Source organism: Phalacrocorax aristotelis, chromosome Z, assembly GCF_949628215.1.
Source record: "Phalacrocorax aristotelis chromosome Z, bGulAri2.1, whole genome shotgun sequence".
Lineage (NCBI taxonomy): Eukaryota > Metazoa > Chordata > Aves > Suliformes > Phalacrocoracidae > Phalacrocorax > Phalacrocorax aristotelis.
In genome coordinates this window covers 77,334,803-77,361,475 of record NC_134311.1, presented here as the reverse complement: position 1 = coordinate 77,361,475, position 26,673 = coordinate 77,334,803, and the positions used below count along the sequence as shown (strand labels likewise).

General features: G+C 46.9%; 1 protein-coding gene across 6 annotated transcripts in view; it reads right to left on the bottom strand.

The window, feature by feature from the left end:
- SETBP1 (SET binding protein 1) overlaps positions 1-24,869 on the bottom strand; it is a 267,217-nt gene extending 242,348 nt beyond the window's left edge. For 2 of the 6 annotated variants that reach the window (XM_075079764.1, XM_075079766.1), the window contains exons 1-2: positions 23,590-24,869; positions 6,002-6,656 (exon numbers count right to left, since the gene is read on the bottom strand). In XM_075079764.1, coding sequence (XP_074935865.1) covers positions 6,002-6,493 — 492 coding nt within the window. In that variant the 5' untranslated portion in view covers positions 6,494-6,656; positions 23,590-24,869. Of the gene's footprint in view, positions 1-6,001; positions 6,657-8,929; positions 8,984-23,515 lie in introns of those variants that run through there. The other 4 variants (XM_075079765.1, XM_075079761.1, XM_075079762.1 and 1 more) reach the window with 4 other exon arrangements.
- Positions 24,870-26,673: the final 1,804 nt, after the last annotated feature.

The window sequence follows — 26,673 nt, the reverse complement described above, 5'->3', positions numbered from 1 at the left end:
TGAGAGCTGGGATCCAGCCCTTGCTGCTCGTCATAGAGTGGACTGAAGTACCTTCAGGAGGGACCAGCATCCTCCAGGTGACTGCATGGGGGTCCAAGAGGACTCAGCTCCCAGTCTGGATACCTTGGGTGCCTTCAAGGACCAAAATGAACCTGGGCCTGAGCGGTTCTCATCTCATAGCAAAACTGGTTTCTTAAGCTCTGCAGTTTTTACAAAGAAATTAATTCCTGATCTCTTTTTTGGGGGAGCCCAAAGTAGTTGTGGTGGGAGGGCACCAAACTGCAGCTGTTGCATTTGTGCCATCAACAATGTGGTAGAAAGAAAAGCTAGCCCAAAAGAAACCTGGAATGAATATCAAAGAACCAAGTTTATGTAGCTTTGCACCCAAAAGTTTGTGTAGAAATACTGTAATATTAGGAGCCTCTTGCCTGTTAGAGCAGCTCTAAATTGGTCTCAGCAGCTCAAAAGCCAGGTTCACCTTAAACACAGCTAGAAGATGACTTCCCCACTGTGCTGGTATTTCTGGGGCTCTACCACTATTCCATAACCTGGACAGAGGCTGAGGTCTACAGTGCTGGCATGAACTTCCACCAACTGCTGCCACTAGCATCATTTAGAGTAGCCTCAGGGCTTTGCTAAGCAAAAGCGGGGACCGAACCAACACAGAAACAGGCCCAGGCTGGAGGGGCTATGGAGGCTCGATCCTTTGGAAAAAAAAAAGGAAAAGAAGCTGTAAATCAAAGCCTGCCACTTCAAGCAGGTACCACCACAAATGTGCAAGTGCCTTTTCCTGCTTGCTGAGCCACGCACAGCACAGAGGGCAAGCACTTATGTCAACTCCCAAGCCACATTTGGGATCGCAACAAAAAGGGCTGACTCAGAGGACATCTCACATGGGGATGCCCTTAGCAAAGAGGAATAAGCATTCGCTATGAGCAATTGGATGATCATGCACACAAATCACTGGGGAGAGGAGTCCAGCACAGGAGTAATCCAACAAGAGCTACGGATGCACACGAGAGCCTGGAGGGAAAGTGCAATGTGCAGTCAGCGATGCAAAGAAGGGGAAAGGAGACAGGGGAAGAATTCATGATCTTCTGGAAGAAGGATGGGTGAAAAGGGGAAAGCATGCAAATAAAAGTCCTCAAGGAAAGGTAAACTGCAGGAGAAAGCTGCGTGTGTGGGGCAGAGGAAAGGAAGACGATTAATTGAATTCCAAGGGAAAAAGCGCTAGAACTGCTTCCTGTGGAGAAATGGCAAATACCTACAGGAACTCAAAGTTTTAAAAAATGTTGCAAGAAAAATCCAGATATAGAGTTTCCTATGACTGCACACAAGGAAGCTTTATTTCCAGTTGACTTGCTGACACTTATCTCTCAGCAATAAAATACATTCATCCATCCAAACTCTCAAAAAACCCCGATGCAATAATAATTGCAGAAAAAAAAGAGCTACGTCCCCTGAAGCAGGACATTATACATATGATGGAAGCTCCAAAGAAACTTTGTCAGGCTCTGCTTATAAAAAGAAGGGGTTGGAAAACGAAGCGTTTGCAGACACAAGAAAATAAAGGAGCAAATGCGGGGGTGGGTGTGGGTGTGTGTGTGTGTGTGTGTGTGGGTGTGGGTGTGTGTGTGTGGAATAAAACAAAAACAGGGAAATACAGCTCATCTGGGGCTTGTTAAATGCTACATGACAGGCAGGGAATGCTGATGGATTGCTTTTTTGCAATTTGGTGCCATGCTTTCTGTGTCCTTCCAGACTGACAGCATGTTTCCTTATCTGAAGGAAAAGGCATCTTTAATGATGCTGAGGGCACTGGACTCGAGCAACCCTGCTGCAGGTGGGAGACCAGCGGGTGCAGGGCTTGCCAACATGCCAGCAGGGCATCCTTTGGGCTCCTGATTTTTTTCTTCCCTCTGTCTCTGATCAGACTAAATGAAATGGAGCCATTTGCAGTTTAGAAGTGGCAAGAGTTCAGCCCACTCCATCCCCAGGCGCCGAAGGGTTGAAATAAGAGCAAATGCTTACAGAATGCTTGTGCACTTTCTAGTTGCCTCACAAGAGGCCACACGGACAGCCCAAGCTATGACTCACCTTCCAACCAGCCCAAGGAAAGGGGTTAGGAAACTACCTTCACTCTTATTTTCAAGAACGGGAAGGTGATGTGAAACTTTGCATGGTCACGACTTAAAAGAAACACCAAAAGTTGTTGGGCTGCAGCCAAGCATTCAAGCCAGCAAAGAAGAGGTTCCCAATGCTGATGTTCTCTCACCCCCTGCCTCCCTCCCCATGCAGGGGCATTAGCAGCTGTACCCAGCAAGATCCTCTCCTGGATCCCCTCCCCTCCCATTCATGATCACATAACATCCCTGGGGCAATTGCTCACATGGAAAAAGTAACATGAGGAAAGTATTTAATGTATGTTTATGTCTTTTAATATAGTGTAGGAGCTGGAATCAAAGGCAAAAAAAAACAGGCCTCGGCACATGAGTGTTGTGGCTCTCCACAGAGCCCCTTCTAATCACTACCACTCCCTGGACCACAGCTTTAGAAATCAGGCACTAGCCCCTATTGCCTAATTAGCAGAGCAGTAGAAAGCTTAGGAACAGGCATATCTTCTTCCTCCCTAAGTAGCCACTGAATAAATGCTATATCCCCGGTTCACAGCCCCTTTTTACATTGCTGGCATTACCAGTCCTTTGTGTACCCACATGCTGTTACTTAAATTGCTTCCATGTTCTCATTACTTGCCCTCTGTGCTGTGTGTATTGAAACTCCTGCAAGAATGCTGAAGTGGTATTTCAAAGCACTGGGGACTACTGGAGATGTGGCTGAACTTATTATGCAACAAACTTAAGCAATTTTTCAAGTCCTTGATAGAGTTTGCTCCTCCTCAGGGAGAAAGATAAAATCAGGTCCTGGTCCATGAGGTAGAGGACAGTTGTTCCCACCCACTGGACACACGAGCATGGCACTTGCAGCTCAGGATATGCTCAGCTCTCCATCCTTATATAGCGGTCTGTGAGGCCCATATATATGCCCTGCACCCATAAGTTAGGTGGTAAACTCAGTGACGCTGCTCCCGTGCACAGTGGTAATGGGCACATTGGGTCAAACTCTCCTGGAAGAAATCCACTGAGGACAGTGGAGTGATGCCAGCTGAAGGTCTGCCCCACTGGTTTAAATGCATTGTTCCCTGCTGCCTTTCTGGAGTTTATGCTGATTAAAGCAACAGGCAATCAAACAGCCTAACTCTGAAATATCAAAACCACCAGATTCATTTAAATATGAAAATCACTTTTTTTTTTTAACCACTGTCTCAACTCTCAAGGGTTCTGCAAGTACATGTGAAAGGTCCATGCAGAGGTACCTGCACGGTCCTCTCTCCCAGGTAAAGCCAGAGGTGGACCAGACAGTTTCAGCTCCATTCAATTTTCAACATGCTGTTTCCTCCTCTCTTCCCAAAAAAATCTCCATAGAGGCCATGAGACATATGCGCCAGCCATGAAAGCAACTATGCTGCCAACCGGAACCCTTCTCCTACCAATTTCCAGCCTCTCTCTCCCTTAGTGCCTTTCATCACCCTTGATACAAGCTGTCTGCAGCTAAGGCCTGATCCTGCGACCGATGAGCTGAGATGCAGTCATGTGCAAAATCCCTTCGGCTGCAGAGGTGCAGGATATTTACCACCTTGGAGGTGCAGGCTGCAGGTCTCCAGGCATCAAACCCCTTGAGATCTCAGCACCGGGGTCCTCCAGATCCCTGCTGGGTCTTCCCTGCCACGGCCCCAGCTCAGCAGCTGCCGCGCAGCAGCCGTTGGGAGTTATGCTAATGGATGCGCCGGTGCGGCAGCCCTCTCCCCATCTGCTCGGAGCATCCACCTGCTGGGGTTTGGTTTGTTTTGTTTTAATGGCCAGATTAGGCCAGTGCTGTCCCAAAGCACTTCCAGCCGGCGCAGGATGGGGACGCAGGAGGGTGTGAGCAGAGCAACGGCCAGCTCAGACCTCACAGCGCAAGTGTAAGCTGGATGAAGCCATGTTTGGGTCATGATCTGCTTTTTTTAAACTCTTGATCTTTCTGCAATTAAAGTTTCTCCCTAAGCGTAACCACACTGCAAGGTGCTTTATTTTGTTGTTATGGTTGGGTTTTCTGCACACAGTCTCCTTATAGTTAGTTTTATTTAATTAGCCTTTTTGGATGTCCACAAGAGGAATGAACATGCCTTCCATACATGTCTGACTGGGTGATAAACAGAAATCAGAAAACTCCTATTTTTAAGCACTCATATTCCCCACAGTCCATGCGTGGTAGGCAGTGGTTTGCAGGACGTTTTTTCCTCTCTGCAGAGCCATGGAGGGATTGCTTGTGACACCTTTGCTGTCACTGAGCATGGTCTCACACAACCGCTAGTTCCCCTGAGACCTCTACAAATATTCAGGGAGTAAAGAGGAGTGGAAATAAGACACTGCTCAGTGCCAAGAAGACAGCTCATCCTTCTCGATAGGTGGGAAAATCTCTTCTCAGTGTATTACCCAGCCAAACCTCTACTGTACTAGAAAGAACTATTTTTTTCATGCACAGAGAGTATGCCATTTATCAGGATTCTAAGAAAAAAAATCCCCTTGATTTTTCTGTTGTTGTTACTGTTATTTTGTTTTGAGTTTTTTTCAAGTTCAGCTTCTGATAGAGGTGCTCTCAAAGTGAGCAATGTTAATCTCACTGGGCTCTGCCTTGAGTCAGTGGGAAATGTTGATGCTCCAAAAAGTGATTTAGGTTTATCACACTTTTGGTTTAAGTCAGCCTGCTGTGAAGACTGTCTCTGGGGAAAGCCATTGGTAATTAGTCTCCTCCAGGCTTAAAGTAGCCCTGTGAGCATCTATCACGTGTATAAGATACAGAAGAAGTGGGGACATTCTGCACAGCGAGGGATCCAAGCTGCATAAGCAGGAAAGCCAAGCCACCCCCGAGCTCTAAGCAGTGGACATCTACACCCCAGATTAATTTCTCCAGAGTTTGGATATAGCTCATGAGTCTTTCATCAAAACTGAACTCGTCATGATGCCCACATGTTGCTAAGCAGGCAGAGATGAGGTATTTGTACTGTCATAAAGACTCACTCCCACCAAAGCTCCTTTGTCTAACGCCTAGGACAGAAAACACCACTACACCCAAAATATCATGACGAGTCACCAGGTGTCCCTCCACCCACCAGTGCTGCTTAAAACACTTGAACTAAATTTGTTTTGAAGACTAAGCATAGGGCTTATTACTGAAAAAAAATCAAGCTAACAGCAAAACAAATGTTTGCTCCTGAAAACAGCTCATACAATGAAAAGATTTCCTTTCTTTTCCCCTCCCTCTTCTTCTCCTTGACTAAACGAAAAAAAAAAAAATCCATTTTTACCCAGACTTAGAAGTACCAAAAATTTCTCTATAGATGGATATTTCAAGAAAATGATACGCATCTGGAAGAAAATGAGTCTTATAATGGAAGTATTTTCTGAAGCGTAACTATAGTGTTGCTAGCACAATGCTGTAATCAAGAGAAATGGAGCCCTTCACCCAGTATACAGGAATGGATTCAATTGTTCACCGTGCACATACCTGTATTTTAAAAATGTAGTCAAAAGCTTTAACTGCCAAAAGGCTCGAGCATTAGTGCTCACACACAAAGCAGTTTAGAAGTGGGCTCCTTCATTTATCACTCATGTAATGATTAATCTTAAATCTCAATTACGCACGAAAATAGAAGAGGCCTGGCTGAACTTTTGATCCCTTCCAAATTGGTTCCTCTGAAGGATAGCTCAAGATCATCCCTGCAGAGTAGGTGACAGTGCAGGATGATACTCGCTCTGTACTACCTCCTCCGAGGCCAAGCGGGGCTTTGCAAACCTTGCAAAGGTTATGCCTCGGATACAAACTGTTTGAGAAGGTTTAATCCTGCTCTCTCCATTTTCTTTCAGGAGAAAGGTGAAATACGGGAAAGAATAGGACTTACCTTCTTTTTGGAGTGTGACCTGTCCTCCTCTTTAGCTGCTTTATTATTTTTCCCGGCTCTGGAAAGTTTCTGCTCCCCAGACTGCTTGATGGTGATTTTGATCTCGGGAGGGCAAATATAGTTCTCCAAGTTCTTTGGGGGCTTCTTAGCTCTCTTGGTGGTCTGGATCTTTAGTTTTAAACTCCCCTCCGTGAAGTTGGCCTCCTTGATGGAAAACTCATGCTCCTCTAGGCCATCCCCTGCCACCCATTTCTCGCTGTCCGCATTGGAAGTGGAATCCACGTCTCTCCCAGAACCCAGCTCATCCTCTTCCTCAGGCTCCAGCCTCTCACCGCTCACCGGGATCCCTTTTGCCGAGCCCGCCGCAGGCAGCATCGTCTCCCCTGCACAGCCAGAGGCAGGTGGAGGCTTTGCAGAGGTGACGGTGGCTGGCAGAAAATCTGCCTCACCCCCCCTTTGCCTGGAGCTGCCCAGAGTCTCCCTGGGCTCCATAGCAATACCGCAATGCCCTGGAGTTTTATCGGAGGGGAATGCGGGAGGGGATGAGGAGAGCAAGGGCAAGTACGATCCCCGGAATGAATGGTAACTGTCCGCTGAATTCAACGTCCTGATCGCGCAGAGGCTGCAAGGAGCTCAGAAGAGACCAGATCTGCCACTGTCAAAAGAAAGGAGAAGAAAAAAAGGAAGTTAGCACACACAACATTATCAAACATGAGTGTGGTGATGACTGAAGCAGGGCACACTTGGGCTTCCCCTGCAGCATCTCAAAGGCCTTCCTTGAAGCAAAATGGGAACCAAGGCTGGCTGGCATTTCTGAGGGCTAGATCTGGTATCGCAAAGCAAGGAATAATAGCCACATGTGTTGTTAAATTGATGAAAATTGACTTATTAAATAAAGCCAAAAGGTATACAAATTCAAACACCTTCAACTCCAGACTTGGGAAATAAATGAGAGTGCAATCAGCTCTCCACATCCATGAACTTTCTTGCTACTTCAAAGTGCTTGCTGTCACGAGTTTTTAGAGAGGGGAAAAAAATAGAGGCTGACACTATCTTGCCTCAGGTTAAACAATAACTAAGTGATCAGAGCACAGGAAAACATGGTGTTGCCCTATGAATCAGGCAGAAGAGTTTCAGACTCCCTATTTCCTCACTTCCCAGGTGAAAGAGAGATGCTCTTGGCCACTAGCTGTTCTGGGGAATACTCTCCTTTGGATGAATTATTCATCACACACTGGGCCAGATGCATACTGTCTCCAGCCCAAGATGCTCCCTGGGATGCTGGAGTGCAGGAGGATCCGCCTGGGTCTCTTACAGGGCATATCAGGGACCCAAGTACTGAGGGCAATGGAGGAAAGCTGAAGTAAATGTTTTCCAGAGTTCCTCATATCCTTGTGTACCGCTGCTCTGTGACAAAGGCTTGGGCTGACTGAAGCACAGACTGTGCTCTCATCCTTTCATATGTGGGCTTTCTTTAAAACATGGCAGACTGAACCCTTTGAGATGGAAGCACTCATATTCAGTACTTTACCAAGTCTCAGCCAAAGGTAATGGGAGAAGCAGTGAATGTTCAGCTGAGGCAAAAGACATATCACCCAGTGATATAGAAAGTCTAAGCTAAATAACAAACACTTGGTTAAAAAAAAAAAAGCAACAACACACAAAAACAACAAAAACACAAGCACCGAAAAACCAAAATCAACAAAACAAAACAGGTAGGGTGTTTTTAAAGGTGTTGAGATACTTTCATATACCTGCCCTAAGACCGTCCATATAGCCACCACCCCACCCCCATCATGGTAAGCCAATTTAGTCTACAAAATTATCAGAAGAGTATCTCAGAGAGAAACGAAGATTTTTTTCTGCTACTTTAGCAGAAACAGCTCCCTGGTGGGTCAGAGGAGTATCGCTTTTGGCATACAGAAAGGGAAACAAGAAGGCACTGCCAGGAGCAGGTGCTGGGGGTGCAGACCTACCCTTTCAGCAGTAGCTCCCTGCTAGATTAGCTCTGTTACACTGCCAAACCCCACCCTTGACCAACTGCAAGCAAGATCTGAGCACAGCCAGGGATTTGCCAGGTCATTCTTAGTAGCAATAAACCATAAAGGAGAAACAAATATGTTCTTGCTACCTATCACCAAATCATACCAGCATTATCAGTGTAGGCTACTCAAAATACACCTCACCAAGAAAAATCTTACATCCAGCTTCTTTCTGCTTTTAAAAAAAAAAACTTGCACAAGTTTAAAACTCAAAAAGAAGTAGTAACAAGCACCTTTTATTAGTTATATATCTACATTTCCACCACAGTATGGCCATGGGTCACTTGTCTGACCCTGGTACATATGGCTACTAACAGAAGGTCCAAAGCATCCTAGAGGTCCATGAAATCATTGGGTGACCTCCACCCAGACCCCAGCATACACAAATTCAAATAAAGCTCCCATAAATGGCACAAGCGGACAGCCCAAGCAGAAAAAAAAAAAATAAAAAAAAGAAAATGAAGGAAGAACTCTCATGAAGCCTGAACTCTCATGCCTTAGAGGTGGTTTCTGTAGCTCATATGAGATAGAAGCACACCATAAAAGAACTTATGCTTAAGTTGCACATCTTCTGGCAGTAGGGAGGAGATGCATTTCCCAAAGCTGCTATCCTTGTCTAATTTAAGGTGATCTTGACAAACTAACAGACCCAAGGTCTCCTGCACACCTGCCTTGACTCACCCTGTGGTCAGCAAGCCTCTCCATTTCACCACCTGTGAAACAAGGATAACGCTTACCTCATTCAAACCCTTTGTAGGGTGGGTTAGTTAATGCCCTTACATAGTTTTGAACCCAAGTGTTTACTATGTGGTAGTCACTAATTACTAACGCAATTAGTACACTAAAGCCACCCAGTTGAAGGAGCTGCTCCACCTAATTGACCAACCTTGCAGCTCGCCTCTCCTTTGTGCCTATGGAGGTGATGGGAGTCATCAGGGTTACCTTCCTCTTCCAACCGGTCGAATAAAAAAAAGAAAAAAAAAGGCCGTCCTATTTATCTGCCATTTCGCATTGTTAATCTCCTTGGATAGGGACGCAATGTACACACGCTCCTGGGCTGCAACACAAACACAAGGTGGTAAAAGCTCTAAAAGCTCGGCGGTGCAGCATTCCAGGGAGTTACTGCTCTGGTATGCACGCATGTACAATGGGCACTCTGTGCTGGCCTCCGCCCACAGGCTTTTAACCTCTCTCGCTGCTGGTAAAAAAGAGCAGGCCTCTGGCAGACAGCATCTAGCTCAGCAGGCAGGGGAGCAGGATGTCTCTGCAGCCACCAAGGGTGAAGGGGAGGGACCACAGCCACCAGCTTAATGAACAAACCCCCTTGGGACCCTATATTGAAAGGGAGCTGAAATAAAACTCATGGCTCCGAGCTGGGAAGGGTCTTTCAGGTTTTGACTCATTTGGTGATATTTTATGGGAGGTGAATATAAAGCCAGGATCCTGCTCCAAAGCCTGGTTGTGGGTCTTGGACCCAGGCTCTGGGTCATGATGCCCAGATCCTCATCCCTGCTTGGCGGTGTGCCTCCAGGTCAGTAGAAACAAGCTGCAGATGAATAAAGTCATTGCATTATACCAGTGTCAGGTGAGTTCACTCTAAATCCACCTTAAAATCCCAGTTAAAAATATTGGCCTCTTGTTCTGCTGAGAGCCTGCAGATGATGATATCACCAGACCCACAGGTAGCAACAAATAACCCTGTGCTCAAACTCCACGCAGAATTAACTGGGTCATTGTGTTAGGTATCTCTTTACTCTCCTCCAGGGTTAATAGTTAAATGACTTGGGTGCAGGGACATTATACTCATCTTTCTTGTTTGGGCAGGCTACCTGTGCCTTGACTAATTAGGAAGCCTCACTTCAGGCTTCTGAATGTGTAATGTCTTTCGGAGACCTCCCCAGGTCCCCTCTGCAGGCTCCCTGTGAGCAGAAGCAAACACTTTTCCTCCAGCAGCTCTTCTGCCTTAGCTGTCAATGTGCAGATCTGGAAATCTAGGAGGAGACAGATTTTCCAGGAGACTTCTAGCTCTGTTTTAAACACCCAAGAGATGGGGGCTGTCTAGACTTTTAAGTGCTCACCCAAACTGCACTTCCAGGCCTCCTGGGCTCACCAGCTTCAAGCCTCGTTCAATAAGCAGCTACAGAGGCATTTTACCATCCAAATTAAGCTCCCAGAGGAAAGCGTTACTGCTAGCAGGCTTCCTGCCGTCAAGTTAAATTTGAGGAGGATAATTCACAGGTGGATGACAACAAATTTCACAGAAGTCGGCATTAGCTCTTAATTAGGGAGCGATTCACGCTTCCTCTGATAAGTACTGAGAAATAATCAAATGCCTGTGTGCTCAGCCTGGCTAGGGCTGCTCACATGTTTCTTATCAGATCCTCTGGGCACCTCAAACACACTTCTGGAGGCAAAGGCCTGAAGTACAAGACCTCCCTTTGTGTCATACTAGATGTCTCCCGTTAAGGGTTCTGAATACGCTCCCTTCTCCTGCCTCAGGCAACTACTCATGCTTGCAAGTATTCAAATGCCGGGGCTATAAAGTGATTGAACTGAAAATTTGCTGAGGATAGAAACAGAAGCGAGACCCCACAGCAGGGGAGAGAAATCCACCTATGTGGGATTCTCTATGAAGTGAAAGTGGCTATAACACTTGGCATGGCTTTTGCCTATGCACAGGGGCAACCACGTTAGTAATAAGCAAACGCTGATTAGACTGATGCAAGCAAGCCAGCTTCAGCTGCCCAGCGTTTGTGCTGCTGCTGATTTGCTCAAGCACTTGGAGCACTAGCAGAGAGCTTGGAGCAATATTAAGAAACGCTGCCCAAATCCCATAGAATGTTAATCCCAGCCATGACTGTAGTTACTGAGACTGCTTTCATTTTATCCATAAAGGCCAAAATGCCCTAAGATGAAAAAGAAAAAAAACTGTCATTGAACAGGTTAGAGTGAGGGGAAACTGAGGCATGAGGCTGAGAGTGTCTCAGTGAATGTGAAGTGGAGCCCACACCATCTCAAACTCTGTGTCTATCATGTTGCCTTTGGATCTCACATTCTGTCATGTGACATACAGTTAAATCACTAATCTCTGCAAAATATCAGAAATCCTGGAAGCCTATTTACACTCCATCTTTTTAAAACCATCCACCACAAAACACTGGAGACTATACGGCAATATTTAATGATGAGATATCACCTTTCACTCTAAAGACTCCTGGGTTGCTTCCTTGATTATATATGCCACCACTGAAATACAGCTGCCTCTGGGGCAGAGGCCAATGGACAACCCACATTACACTTGAGGGAAAGTTTTGGTCAGAAACCTGCTTTTATGAGAAGTGTCAGTGAAACTTCAGAATCCATCATGGGACATAAAAACCCAACAACCTGGCATGTAGCAAGCTGCACTGAACTCAGTTAACCCAAATTAGGAATTAAAAAAAAAAAAGCAAAAAAAAGCTCCAAACTATGTATTCATTTTTTGCTTTGCAAAAAAGCTAGGAATATCAAGTGTGTTTGTGGTCACAGTCCGTGAACTGCCAGATCACCAGCAGCACAAGTTTGATGCAGATCAGGAACATGCATCTGATCACACTTCTATTGAATGGACCACAGTGCGTAACATGGGGATTAAGACTTCCTTCATGCCAACTTAAAAGCAGTTCTCATATTCTGAAGAAAATGGAATTTTTGGAATTTTCCACTAAGCCATAACAATGAACTATGTGAGCCTGGTAAAACAAAATTTGACGGCCAGGGACAGGAACAGGGGCATAGAGAAGCCCTTGTTTTACTACTATATCCTTGAGGAGCGCTGAGAGACTGATCAAAGAAAACATCCCGCCTCAGCAGCTGCGAGAACAGGGTGATAAAGTCTATAGTCAAGGAGAACAACTAATTGGGATGTAGATAAGAGCTAGGACAAAGTGCCCTTTTGGTGAACTATCCTCATTATAATACTAAAATTCAGGCCCATAGGCCATGAACTGTCCCCCAATAAGTCCCTTACTCTCTGAGCGTACATAGTATTAATTAAATTAAAAGTGAGTTGTACCTTTACATCAAAGCAAGAAAGAAATTAATCAATTATTAGCTGAGGCATGTGAATATTAGCTGTGACTGGCACATTTAAATGTATAAATGCCTTGTAGTTTCTTGGTGCAGTGTTCTAGCTTTGTGGGTTACAACCTAGTACCCATCTTTGCACAAAAATTAATTAAATAAAATACCTCTGCTCTGTGTGTGTTTTGGCGTTTTGCACACCAGGCGAACGAACCCGCTTTTTTGGATAAGAGTTCCAGAGGATGGCTAAAACTTGTGAGCCCATCAAGGCAACGTGGTGCAGACCAGTGACATAGTATGATGTAATACAAAGTCTGCTGGGCTGAAATTAAGCCACTGCAAAATTTTTTTAAACAAATCTGAAACAGGAGAATGAGTTTATACTGAATCAGTATCATGCACCAGTATTGTGTTTAATCTGCCGCTCAGAGCCCTGGAGCTAGGTTTATCTCATCTTTGGACCACAGCCTTAGTTACTTCCTGTGGCCATGATACTCTGAAAGAACAACCCAGCTTTGGCACGGAGCTGGAAAAATGACTGTGACAGCTATTTTCCGTTCACACTATAGATCCCATAGGAAAGAGCCTCTCTCATTCACCTACCTCGTGTCAATCAGGACAGAAACAAGGCAGAAGGACTTCCCCTTCAAGCAAAACAAATGGACTTCATCTCTTAATCAAGAATTGGAGATGGCCTGTGATGTCTAAATCCCAGCTGGGCACAGCCACGAGCACCCTGCCCTAGATACTGAGCAGCGTGGAGGACCGAACGATCTCCAGAGGGTCCTTCCAACCCCAGACATGCTGTGCTTCTGTGATGTATTATGTGGTCTCTCTCCAGAGCTGGGCAAACTGGTCCCTCTACTGCATGACAGTTTTAAGCACACTGCCAAAATTCCCATCTGTAAGATATACCTGGATATAGGCGTGTATAAAATAGATGTGAATGTACAATAGATACAGTACGAGTTCCTCAACTGACATAATTATGAGTGGAATGACCATATCTGAATGCCTGTAATCCACAGATTGTCTATAAAAATAACTTGCTAACTAAAGTATGTGAATCATTAATAGGGTCAATTAGATGCACAGAGGGTTACACAAAGAAAGGTGGTTCCCCTCCATATGGTCCCTCTCCCTCCAACACTGCTTTTGTTCCAGTCCTTACACCTCCACCTCTGATTTTGCACGGGTTATGTGAGGGCTTTCTCTGAAGAGAAGGGAAGCAAGCTCTCCCAGGTGAGGTATATCCACATGGAAACAAGGAGCAAGGATTAATGGCAGTTACCAGAACAACAGCAGAATGTAATCTTCATTCCTTTCCATTGGATTGCCCTAAATCTAAGTGCTACCAGCCCTCTGCACCTCCACCAGCATGACTGAGCGACGCTGACTGAGCGAGGCTCTGCCTCGGTTTGCCCAAGCCTGGCAAAGGGAGACAGGAAAAGCAACACTGGAGGGGAAAAGACAAGATAACCCAAAGATCTCTCACAGCCAGATGAGGCTGCAAGCATCTCTCCCAAGATAAAGAGACAGAAATAAATGGGAGCCTAAGCATATCTGTAATTACTGAGGCATGTAAGTGTGCACATTACACACATGTGTATCTGTCTTCTCAACATAGGGACATTAAGAGTAGATTATGGAATCATATTTGACTCCATAATTAGGTTTGAGACTCCATAATTAGATCAGATAGTCACCTTTCTATGTAAGTAACTAACTATCATACAGCACTGAAAGGGGGGGCAACTGAATGATTAAATAATTGACATGGCCATAAATCACATGGCCTATGAAAGCAATACTGCCAAGGTACAGTTGTGGCAACAGCCAGCATAGCAAAGTACCCATCTGCAGCAGGGGAAGAGATGCCCCTTATGCTGCCCAAGGACTTTTACTAGCTCCTGCCTGAGAGCTGTGCCAAGGTTTTATAAATCTATTCTCTCACAACCTAAAGCTGTATCTGGGTGTTGCGGAAGGGAGTACAGTCATCAGACCTGTAAACACCTCCTCAGGCTGACTTCTGATTGATAAAGGACCAACCTCATCCCACTTGTGCCCTCTGAGACAAATGCTGCTGCAGGTCTGCTGTGAAGCTGGACTCAGTTCACTGGATTTACATCTCTAAATCAAGGAATAGTGTTTGATCCCAATGACATCAAGGGTTGATGTGTCATTTTTACCCATCACCCTTGTGAAGATTAGGCCTCCGGGACACTAGAAAACAGAATGAGATGTCAGTTGTGCTCCAGATCAGTACAGCACAAAGAGACAAACCAGGACATTTGCCTACATCAGGTCAACACCAGGTTGCTGAGCTACCAGACCAAGCACCATCACTCTCAGTGTGATGTATAATCAAAGGTGACTCCTGACATGATCCAAGAGGACACCCTGAGCATTCTGCTGGGTGCAGCAGTGTGTGCCACAATAAGGATAAAACTTATTCCATTACCAACATCCATAAAACTCTTTAAGGAAAAGTGTCAATGCGCACGAGAAGGGGACTTCAAATGCTTACTCTGTTCTAGCCGGCTCTAGTCAAGCGCACAATCCTGGAGGCAGTGGCAGCCACTCCAGGCTACAAATGGAAAGTTTTATGGGTTTTTAGGGAAAGGTTACTGGCACAGAGACCAGCCACAGAAAGCAAAACCCTGCACAATTCCATCATCTGTGTTACCAAATTTTCCTAGATTGACTCTGCTCTTGGAGAGCTGCCATCAGGCACAGTAGCCTCCTTCTAACACCGTTGTGGTAGGGCAATAATCTCTCCTTCTCTCTCTGATCAAACATTTCCCTCTGCACCTTGAAACATGTGGAAAATTATTTCTCTATATAAATCATTAACAAGAGGTTTGTTTTTGTTTACTGTTGCTGCCCTGGGACACCTCCTTCCTCCTTTCTTTTTTTCCCTCCTCCATTATTTCATTTTCACTTGCACAAGTGCCAAATACACCAGCTTTTCCTCCCTTCAGGAAAAACAAAGAAATAAATAAAATAAAACAACATATCTGATAGAGAATGCACCAGGTCTTGGCTCAGTATCCATTCTTCAGAGCCGTAAGTGATGGCACAAGGAGGACCAAAAAGGCTTCGGTCCAGGATCTATCCTGTGCCCAGTCTAGAGGCTGTACAAACAGCACATCCCGTATTACTCAATTCTGCATGCTTCAGATGAAACTAGGAATAATAAAGGTTGGATTTTGTCCACGCAGACTTGCACTGTGTGTTTACATGCTGACTAAGCAGTGGTGTCTTGCTTGGTGCTGTATAATATACAAAGCACCCCCAGCATCAAGGGGGGACTGTGGGAAAAGGGTATATAAAGGGCATGCAAGAAGAAGAGCAATAATTTGGGGTATTTAGAGGAAGGCATTGAGGCTGCTTTGCCTTCCACAATATATCAGTCTTTCAGCTTTGAGGGAGGAGAGAGTGTCTGCATCAGCAAAACAAGAAATACCCTTAAAGCCTCATGGATTGCAGAAGAAAAAAGCAGGAGGCAAAAGCAGTGCAAGGCACAAGTGGACGTGGCTGGATGTGCACAGGGTAAAAAGCAGCCCAAGGTGCCAGGACAGCAACATCAAGAGGCATAAACATTAGTCGGGAGTGTACTTGTGGGAAGACCTGAGGCCAGGAATCAAGGCAAGATAACAGACAGCTGCTGTTGGCAAAGGAAAGGAGCAGCTTTGCCTCTAATGAGGCTGAAGAGGAAGCCCTTACAGAAGTGCTGGAAGAAGTTGAGTCAGACTGGAGACAAGAGCCTGCTGAGTACCTGCACACCCAAAAGACCTCTCCAGCTGAACTACTTCACTGTGCTCTTTGTGCAGTGTTGCATGCATAGGACTCTCTCTGAGGTGGTGAATAGGATCAGGAGCACCAGATTCATAATTCAAACCTCTATTCAAGCAGGACCAGGGCTTTGGATAGTTATTACCTTGTAACACCACTGGCTTCAGGAGGATGTTAAAGGTTGGGATGGGGTGAAAATTTGGGAGGATCATAGGTCAAGTCAGTCATGGGTGCCCCCTCTCTCCACTGATGACACAGGAGTCTCTGTCTCCTAATCTGAGTCCTTCACTTAGGTCCCAGCTGAGCAAAGTTTGATCTGTGGGCTCTGATGGGTCAAGAAACCCCTGAACTGAGAAATCTATACCACTGCTCCCCAGCTGGAGATGGATGCAGGTTTGAATAGAGCCCCAAGTCCCTTCCTAGGGCCACACTGCAGCTTATTGTTATTTTAATTGTTGCTCACACTATTTTTTTCAGAGGTTTTCCTCTAGGGCCCTGGGAGATCTGTTCACTGAGCTAATCCTGGAGCAAATGTTCTCGCCTGAAAGCCACACTTAAAAGGCAGCATGCTTTAAGAGCAGATGTGTCTTCAACTCTGATAAAAGGATGAAGGAGCGGGACCTATGTTTCTGCAACTTCCTCCCATGACACAGAACTGGGATCTAATGTAAACCAACACCTATAGCAAAGGCCATTTATGACACGTATCCGGTGGGATTTGTATGGACAGAGCCACTCTCTTTAAACAAACAGACTAAAAGGTCTTGATTGACTTTAGGATGCCTACAATGACACTTTTTATTTGTCATAGCTTCAGAAACCATGACCTCCATTTTTGGGGCCCTCTCACGCACTAAAAGTAGACAGAGGCCTTCAACAAGCCCTGTGTTTATATCGATTCATCAGCTCAAAGTCTGGCAGGTTAGAATGCTGCCCTCTTTAAAAGCATGTGGTTAGAATAATTTAAAAGGGAAAAGCGTTTCCTCTTCTTCCCCTATCCTCACTTTTTCTGAACAAACTGGGGGGAAAAAGGAACAACTGACAGCTGGAGAGAATTTACTCAACCTTTTAGGAAGAAAATTGCCATCAAGCAAAGAAAAAGCATGACATTTTTCAGCCCATTAGATGTAGGGTTTATGGAAGTTACAAGGATGTGAATATATGGATTAATATTTTAAACTGTTTTGCAACCTTAGGAATAATGGGCATATATAATAGCACTTTGCCCAGATGCCTGCTGTAATACTTTGTATATATACAATCCTGTTCAAATGCTTACTAAACTCGCCCAGTTAAGCTCCACATCTCTGATCCCTTCTGAAAAAGAACTGAAGAATTCAGTAGAGAATTGTTCTCCTGTACAGAGTTCTATTGAAACTCAACTGTAGAGCTCCATAGTAAGGCTTTAGAGAGAAAAATTTAAAAAAAAAAACAAGAAAAAAGGAGAAAAAAAAAAAGAAGAAAGATAAAGAAAAAACTACAGGAAGGATTTCCTTGTCTAGCAAACTAATAGGATTTCAGAGGAGTTTCGGTGGAAACCTCATTGCATTCTCTCAAGCCAAAAATTTAGCAAGACTAAAGGAGAGGTAGGCATGGATCACAGCACCACTCCAGAATATGCTGGGTCTGGAAATACACAGGGAGGTTAGGCCAGTGTCCAAGTCTTAGAAATCACATCAGTAGGGTATTCAGGATACGTGGATTCATATGGAGGAAAGACATGCCTGTAACGACTTGCAGCTTGACCTCTGGTTTTAGTATCATCATTTTCTCCCTTCCATCTTAAAACCAACTTCCCCATCTGCTAAAATACCAGGACAGAAACAGAATGATTCATTGTATACATATATATCTCTCAGTTTTAAAGGTTAAGGCTAACAAAAATTTCAAAGTAACATAAAACCTCAGGCTTCCGATCTTTAACCCATCTCTAATTTTGAGGTATTTAAGTGAGTCCTGGGTTACCCCATGCTTGCCTACCACACATTCTTCTGAACAGCTTTCACAAGACTATTACAGGAGATACTGTACTACAGTGGAGGAAACCTGCCACATTCATAGAGCTCCTAACTGCCTGGGACTGCACAGCAACCCTTTTGGAAACAGGAATTCACTCCTTCAAAGGCAGTGAGAAGCTAAGTCACCCCACAACCCCAGCACCCCACTCTGCCAAGCGTTTGCATCCCAACATATTGCGTACTGCACAACCAACCCTTGGGCCATGCTCTGGTGCTCTGGTATTCACTGGAGCAGTTCAGAGCCTCACCACCACCTTCTGACCTCACGCTTGCATGGAAATTGATCTTCTCCTGTATGGCTTTTCAGCACATTGAGCTTGCTTTCAAAAAAAGTGCAATAGACTCACCAGCCACACACAGGGAGGACAACTCAGGCTCATCCTTATCATTAGCACAACTCCTTTTTTCCCTTTAAGACCCTTGCACTGGATGCACACACACAAGAGCCGCACCCTGTCCCCACTCATAAGCAAGAGTAATCCTGATCCTGGGGTCTGTGAGCCACACCAGCGACCAGATTCCCCTGAGTACTTCTCTGGACACCTCCCTGTTCTGTCACCTGTGCTTCCGCCACATCACATTCCCCTTCACATCTGAAGTCAAGAGGGTCACCATCACACTGCCAACGGCACACAGGTTCGGTGGACAGGCAGCCAGGCAAAGATAGAGAGATACAGAGAAGTGAGACCTTGCAAAGATCCCCAGCTGGGCTGGGAAGTAAACTAGGGCTGTAAAGATCATAATCAAACCTGAATCAAATCTTCCCAATCCTCGGGGTTTTTGAGGTCCAGAGCTTCAATTTGGCCTTTTAGAGAGAGAGGTGACTAACCGGAGAACTCTGTGAACTTTTCAATATCATAAAAGACAACAAAAGCCTAAATGAAATAATGTCAGAATATTGCTTTTTGTATCCAGCTGCCCCACAGCTTACAGTAAAAGCTCATCATTGTGTTTGGACAATCTGTGCTGCAAAATAAATCCAACTCCAAAAGGCCAAAACAGCCCCTAACTCTGCTCCCTCTCAAGAGCAGATAAACAGAAATTACCACCCCCTACTTCCTTCACACATTTCCTCAGCTCTGAAAGACAAGCTGTATTATTCTCTGACTGCTTTTATTCAATTTATGAAACAATTTTGTCTTCCTTCTTTTTTTGCCCCCACCTACTTATCCCCCTCACTTTGCTTTCTCTATGACCAGTTAAACGTGAATGTAGAATCCAGGTGCCTGTTGGGGAGCTGCACTTGATCCCAGCATCCAGCAGACCTGTAAGCAGTTACGAAGACACAGTGAACTTTTCAAGCCACGTCAAGTGAAGCCTTCATGCTGGGAGAAGGAAAAAGAAGCCATCTCTAAGGGTTTGAGTGCACATCAGAAGCAACTGTGCTAACAATGCCTGCTTGCAACCTGATTTCATGCCCGTATCAGAAGGCAAAGCAGTCCCAACCTCAAAAGTTTGGAAATCGTTTTCGGATCTGACAGTCCCCCCAGGCTAAAACCTGGAGTTGAGGGGTTTTAAAGCCCATCTTTAATAAAAATGGCAATTTCCTAAAAGGATGAGTCATTTTATTTCCTCAACAATAATAACAGGAAACTATTTTTTTTTTTATCAAGTTGGAAAGAGAGAAAGTAACGAGAGTAGAACTTATAACAGTAGCAAAACCAGTCCCAGTAGAAACCACAAACCCTGCAGCAAAACACTGGGAACTTTCTCCACTAAAGTTCTCCCACAGACTCTCGCCTTTCTTGCTAGGCTTTGGGCTAGCTCTAAACCTTGGATTGCTGCTGCCCTAAAAGTGCCTGGACTTCTGAGCAACAAAGCTAGATTTTGCCATGGATTTGATCTGACCACCTATGCTTTTTCTGCAAATTCGATGCCTTTCTGTCATCATTCAATGCGTGCTTAATCATGGCACTTAACAGTCTCAAAACCCTGTGTGCCTGCATGTTACGGTAGGCAAAAATGACCCCCTGAATTCTGTGAACATGGCTTAAATCTTGTTCAATTGGCCCTATGGTGGGCCATGCATCATGGAGCACATTTTGGCAGGTATTAATGCTGCCTTTCAACATAATCGCAGACCCACAGTTCACAGATAGTCCAGAGGTGGGTAGTTAAAGGGAGCAAGAAAGACCGCCTAGGCATATGGTTAAACAAATCAGTCATCAATTCACTGGGAGAGCTTTCATTTCCACCACAGCAATCTGTTGGATCCCAGAACTGTTTTTATGTGCTTCATTAGACAATAGCCTTTCTTGCTACTAGTTGGGTCAAGAGTCAAAATTGCTGTGTAATTGCAAGCCTCTGAGCACAAGGCAAGAGTTTTTCAGTCCTGGAGGGTGTTGTCCAAAGGGGAAAGAAAACAGAAGGGAAAGATTATGTGTGAGCAATTGAGCCCTACTGAGAGGGCAAAAAAAGTCACTGAAACTGGGATTAGCCAAATCTTGTAACGGGAAGACGAGTCCTGTTGGTAAGCTGGCACTTACACCTAAGGGATGTGTGTGCTGGGGGAAAGGAGCTCAAAGAATGGGTCAATACAGACCAGAAGAGGAGAGCAAGCAGCAACTGAAGCCAAAAAAAAAGATGGTTGGGCATTTTCAAGCATTTAACTCCTTGAGTTAATTGAGTACATGGCAATAGCAGTTATTAATAAAAGAACAGTTCTCAACTTAATCAAAGTACATTATTGGAAATGATACTGAGGTACCTCAGTAGAAAAACACAGTAAATATCAAGTCAAGCTAAATAGCTCAGTTATGATTATTATTAATAATAAATCATGGCCACTGTTTCTTTTGTTTGCCAACAAATAGCATAGTTTATGGCTCTGCACAAACCTAACACACCATTTTATTACATTTCAGAGAGTTCATCCTCCTAAAATGATAATGTGTTAATAATCTATGCTGGGCTTTTTGGCAGGAACCAAAGAGCTCAAACAACTTGAAATAACATCACCAAAAATTATTTATTCCCCATGCCTAGTTGCAGAGAAAACAGAGGTTTTCTTGGCTCAGTTACTTCTCAATAGATTTCTGGTTTCAATTAAAACTTTGAGTCTGAGAAGTTAAAAAAAAAAAAAGCCAAAGCCAATAAGAGATGGAAGAGAAGTCTCCATTCACTGAGTGTTCCTGCTTTTTTTTCCCCCCTGATTTTACATAACCCTTCCAAGCTAAGAGCAGAGATTAAAGTACAACAATATTATTTAGAAGGTTTTTTCTCCTTTCAGTTAAAAACCAAATAGAGATTAAAAAAGTTCCTCCTTTGAGTGGAAGTAGGTTCAGGCTGAGGGGAAGGCCCAGGAAGCGCAAGAAGGTGTGCGTGAAGCAGCCACTTGCACATTTTCCCTGAGAGGCATATTTTTTCTCCTGTCTACCATAAAAGGTCCTAGACACTTGTTTCCTCAGGTTCATGCTATCGCTGTCTAACATTAGATGGCCGATTATATCATTACTGTAGCCTGCACCAAGTTAGTCCCGGCTGCAGGGGCTGTCGGATCAATAATTGTTCCCATTTGGGTCCATAATATTCAACATGGGATTGGATTTGCCAGCAGTCCTTTACCCCTGAAATCCTCCTGTCAATACGAAAAGGATCAAATTACTTTCCCTGACAGCAGAGGACTAGCAGGCTCAGCGCTTTGCTCGCCTCGCACATCCTTTGCCGTTTGACAGATGGACATACAAGGCAGCACGGCGGGTGCCCCCCCGGCCCGGCCCGGCCCCGGCAGGGCCACCGCGGGCCCGTGGCTAATGAAACACCTCTGCCTGCGGGGGGAGAAGCCCTGCCCGGCTCCCCCGCTCCCCCCGGCTCCCCATCCCCGTCCCTCCCTCTCCCCGCCGGCCGCATTTGCTTGTGGCGGACTCCTCCCAGTGCCCGACTCCGCTCGCCGTGCTCACGGCAGCCGCCGGCCCACCCACACCCACGCCCCCGGCCCGGGGAGGGGGCACCGCCACCCCACGGCACCGGCACGGGTGGGCAGAGCCCCCACCCCCCACCCCCCCCCCCCCCACCCGCGGCCGCCTCTCCGTGCACCACCACCGCCCCTTCCGTGCATATCCTTCCCCCAACGGGGGGGAAGCCCCCTGCACCTCCCCTTTGCGACCCCCCCCCTCCGGGGGCGGGGTGGGGGGGACCTGCCTGCCGGGGGGGGGTGGCCGGGCCGGGGGTGTGTGTGTGGGGTGTGTGTGTGTGTCCCCGCAGGCTGCCGCGCCCCGGGTCCGGCTCCCGGCGGCGAAATGCCCTTTTAGCATCAGGCGTCAGGCCCGAGATTATCAGCGCCGTTTATTTGAAGCGGAAACGAATCGGAAATCCTTCTCTCAACTGCCTTTTTAGATACATAAATACACACGGGCAGGGACAGGCAGCGCGGGGGACGGCCGGTGCCCGGTGTGATGCACACACACACACGCACACACACCCCGGGAAACAGGGCGGGAGGGGCCCCCGCCTCTCCGTGGGGGTCCTGATTTCCCACTGCCCGCCGGGGAGACCGGCGAGTGTGAGTGTGAGTGTGAGCCTGTGCGCATGGAGGTGGGCAGGGAGCCTTGCGCCAGGGCTGGAGTTGACAATAGCCGCCCGCGGCTGCAGGCTACGTTTTACCCTCCCCCCACCCCAATACACTACCCCCCCCACCCCCCCGATAATATCGGCGATATTCAAACCTCCAAAAAATGAACTCCACTTCCACCCGGGGTGGGGGGTGGGTGCGGGGAGAGGGGCCACCGTAGTCCCGGGGGGCGGCAATCACCGGCTTATTAATAACGATTATTAACGCGCATCAATTCGCCACCGAGCGTGGGGGGGGGGGTGTCTCCGCATTGCTAATTACTCCCCCTCCCCTTCTACACCCCACTCCCCCCCACCCCCCCACTTCTTTGCTCTTGCAAGTAGCCGCTTTTCGGGGCTGCGTGTCCTTTTCAATGTCACAACAAGCGCGGGGCCGCGGCGGCGGCCCCGGGGCACCAGCGACCCCCCGGCCCCCCCCTCGCCCAACACGGCCGCGGATCCCCGCGCACACGCACCCACACTCACACACACACTCACACGCACTCACGCACACTCACAAATCCCCATAAGGTTACAACGTTGCTCTCTAGCTCCACTTAACCTGCAATTTACGAAGCGGGGGGGGGGGGCTCCTCACCCCCCCTCCTTTCCACACGCACTTCCACACACGGGGATAGCTGCCACCTACCCCCGGCACCGTCGGGGAAACATATACAGGCTACCAAAATGGGGGGGACACACATAAGGGGGGGTAAATACATTATGCAAACTCCTAAAAAAATTGCAACCCTTTCCCAGCAGCACGGTCTTACCCGCCCCCCCCAACCACACACATACACACCCCCCCACCAGCCACAAAGCATGGGGAGAGAAGGGGTCGGAGGGGGAGAGGAGGACTTGCATGCATTGCACAGCGGAGAAATATACACACATATACACACACCCCCAATAAATAAAGCCCTTTCCGCGCCATTGCAAAGTCACAACACGAAAAAAGGAGACGACATTAACTTTTGCATGCAGAGGGAAAAAAGGGGTGTGGGGGAGAGGGTAAAGACCCTCCCGCAATCCGGATCATCAAGACAGACCTTTCCTCGATGGCTCAGGTTTTTGTTGCTCTCTCTCTCTCTTTTTTTTTTTTTTTTTTTTTTTTTTTACTAACCCATATCCCCAAAACGGCAGCGGGGGCTTCTTAGCAGCTTCCTCTTCTTCTTCTTTCTTCCTCCTCCTCCTCCTCCTCCTCCTCCCTCGGATTCCCCCTTCTTGTCTCTTCTCTTTTAGATCCCGGTTTCAATCCCTCGCCACAGCCCCCAAAGGTGCTTTTGCTTGTGTTGCGGCAAACCCATGGCGGTGTTCATCTGTCAGATTAGGGGAGCGCACGGCCGCGCAGCACACGCAGAGCGGAGAGGGAGGAGGGCGGGGGGAGGAGGGAAGGCACCCGGGGAGAGGGAGATGGACGGACAGACAGACGGATAGATAGCTCGATAGATAAGTGATAGATAGATAGATAGACAGACAGATAGATAAATAGAGCGAGATAGAGCGAGAAGGGGGGAAAATGGCGTCTTGGAAGCCGGAATCCCGGAGTAAATCAAATTAACACGCAACACCCAGAGCAGTCCCGGCTAATTTTAGCAGGATCCAAAATAAAATGAGAAGGAAAAGGGGGGTGGGAAGGAGGAGAAGGAGGAGTGGGGGGTAAAAGAAAGGAGGAGGGGGGAAAGGAGGAAAAAAAAGGGGGGAGAGAAAAAAAAAAAGAAGAAAAAAAAATCAATGCACTGGATAAAATCCTGGATTTGAAATCGATGCAGCTTGTCTCTGGCTCTCTGGCTCTCTCGCTTTCCTTTTCTTTTCCTTCCTTTTTTTTCTTTTTTTTTTTTTTGAGGGGCTTTTTTTTGCGTTCTGTTTGTTGTTGTTGGTTGTTTGGGGGCCTTTTGAAGGGGGGGCGAGGGAGGGGAAGCGTTTTCGGTTTTGGTTTTCCCGGCGAGGAGTTTTTTAAAAAGGAAATATATATTTAGAAAAAAAAAAAAAAAAAGGAAAAGAAAGAAAGAGCAAAACCCCGCGACGAGAAAAGGGCTGCTTTGGCGGCGAGGAAGCTGTTCCCTTTATTCTGGGTCTCTCCGGAGCGGGCCCGCGGTGGTGCCGGAGCTCCGGCGGGCTGCGGGGCTGCGGCCGCCCGCTCCCCCCGCCGCGCCGCCCCGCGCCGCCCCGCACCGCCCCGCGCCGGGCCGCGCCGAGGGGGGCGAAGGGGGGGCGGGGGGGAAACACCCCCTTTTCCTAACGGGGACGGGATCGATGCTCAGACACACGCTCACAGGCACGCACGCCCCCGCTCCTCGTTGAGAGCACAGGCTCGGAAAGGGGGCGTCTGGGGGCTGCGTTTTGCTCCCCGCTGGATTTTCCTTTCTCTGTCTTTTATTTCGTCTTTTGGTCTGGTTTCCCCCCCCGCCTCCCTCTCCCTCCCTGCAAGGGGCGGCGATTTGTTTAAGCAGATCTGGGGGCTGATGGCTCCGTCTCTCTCTTTCCTCTGTTTCGCTCGCTCGCTCCCGGAGTCCTGCAGCACTGGGGCGGGGGGGTGTGTGCGTGGAATAAATGGTAGTGATCAGGCGCACACACAGGCACACAGACACACACTCGGTGTGGCTGCAATGCTCAGCCCTGGGTTAATGTACTCAACAGTGCCACTACCTGACACAACAGCAGCAGTGATGGGGGCAGGGGAGAAAAGGCAGAGAAGGTGAGGCTCAGGTTAGTGGTATTTATCCCCCTCCAATCCCTCCCTCTCCCGCGCCCCCCCACGCCCCCCTCCACCACCACCCCCCCCCATCCTTTTCACAGCTCAGCCCCTGCAGGCTCAGTGACCTCTGCGGGAGATTTTTGGGGTCCAGTGCCTGCTGTTCTGACTTGAGGTGAGGAATCCCTCTCTGGGGCTGGGGGAGACAAGCAAGGGCTCCCAACACCTATTTTAAGATTTAAAGTCTGTCCCTGCCCCCCTGCCCCCCTCCTTTTCAATATGAAGCAGTAACAGTGCCCAAAATACAGCACAAATTAAACTCTGGGACAGTGAAGCTGTGCAAAATCCAAGTCCTCAGGCTTTTGCTTTCTCACCCTTGCTTTGCCAGCGGCCTGGATGACGCTGCTGTTAGGGTTGCCAGTTTGGCAAACCTTGACTCACAGGAGTAAATTGTTGGCCTGCCTACATAATCACACAGGTGATGAGGAGGAACCCCCAGAAAAGGGAGGATTTGTGGGATGGAGCTTCACTTACAGGTGAAGGTAACATTGGGGGGGAGTAGGAAGTAACCGCCCGGTACCTCTGCATATTTGATCCCTTGCGATGACGCTGCCACGGGGATCCCTGTCCCAGAGTGTTGCAGAAGGCTCAAAGTACATCGAGTTTCTCCCCTTTGCTCTGGCACAAATGGTAACTGCAGGACATCATCCGAGTGACCTGAATTCACAGCTGAAGTGATGCAAGGCTCAGCTACATGGGAGAGTATGTGCCCTCAGCGTTGCTGTGTTTCCTCGAGCTTTCAGGGAAGAGCTCCTAGATAAAAAAACAGGCCAAGCCATTATTTCCCTTTGGATCTCTTCACATGACTGGCCTCTGCTGTGATACCTACAGATCTCACACTGATGAGCTGGGATAGAAGCACCAGGCTGTGCCCATCCTTCTTTTCTCATGGTCCTGTCCTCCTGCTTCTCTCCACCAATAAGAGAAAACAAATAAATCAATAAAATACACAAAAAAATCCCTCAATGACCAGCAGATCAAACCCACCTCCATCCCAAACAAATATGCAACTCAAAAACTTTTGAATGGGAAATGTCACACTGAAAATGTTGACATTTCTGATTGAAACCAAACAAGAATTGTCATTTCAAATCAGCGCTTTCACATGGGAGGCTTGTTTGTTTAAATTAAATCACCCAACTGGAGCTACATTTTGTCATTTTGTATCCAAATGAAACAAAACAAATAGTTTCAACGTTTCTTGGCAGAGCTGCCAGAGGCATTTTCCTGTGAAGAATTTTGGTTTCGAAAACTTTTGGCAGGTGAATTCTGTATGTCAAAGAGCTCCATTGACCATCATCTTCCTCCTTGGAATAAGCCAACACATGGTTTTCAAATAATTGTCTTGATTGGATTAACACAGAAAACCAAATTATGAACCAAAACACTCAAAAAAACCCCTGCAACCCAACCCACTTTTGATTTTCTTTTGTTAGAAAATAATGTTTTGTT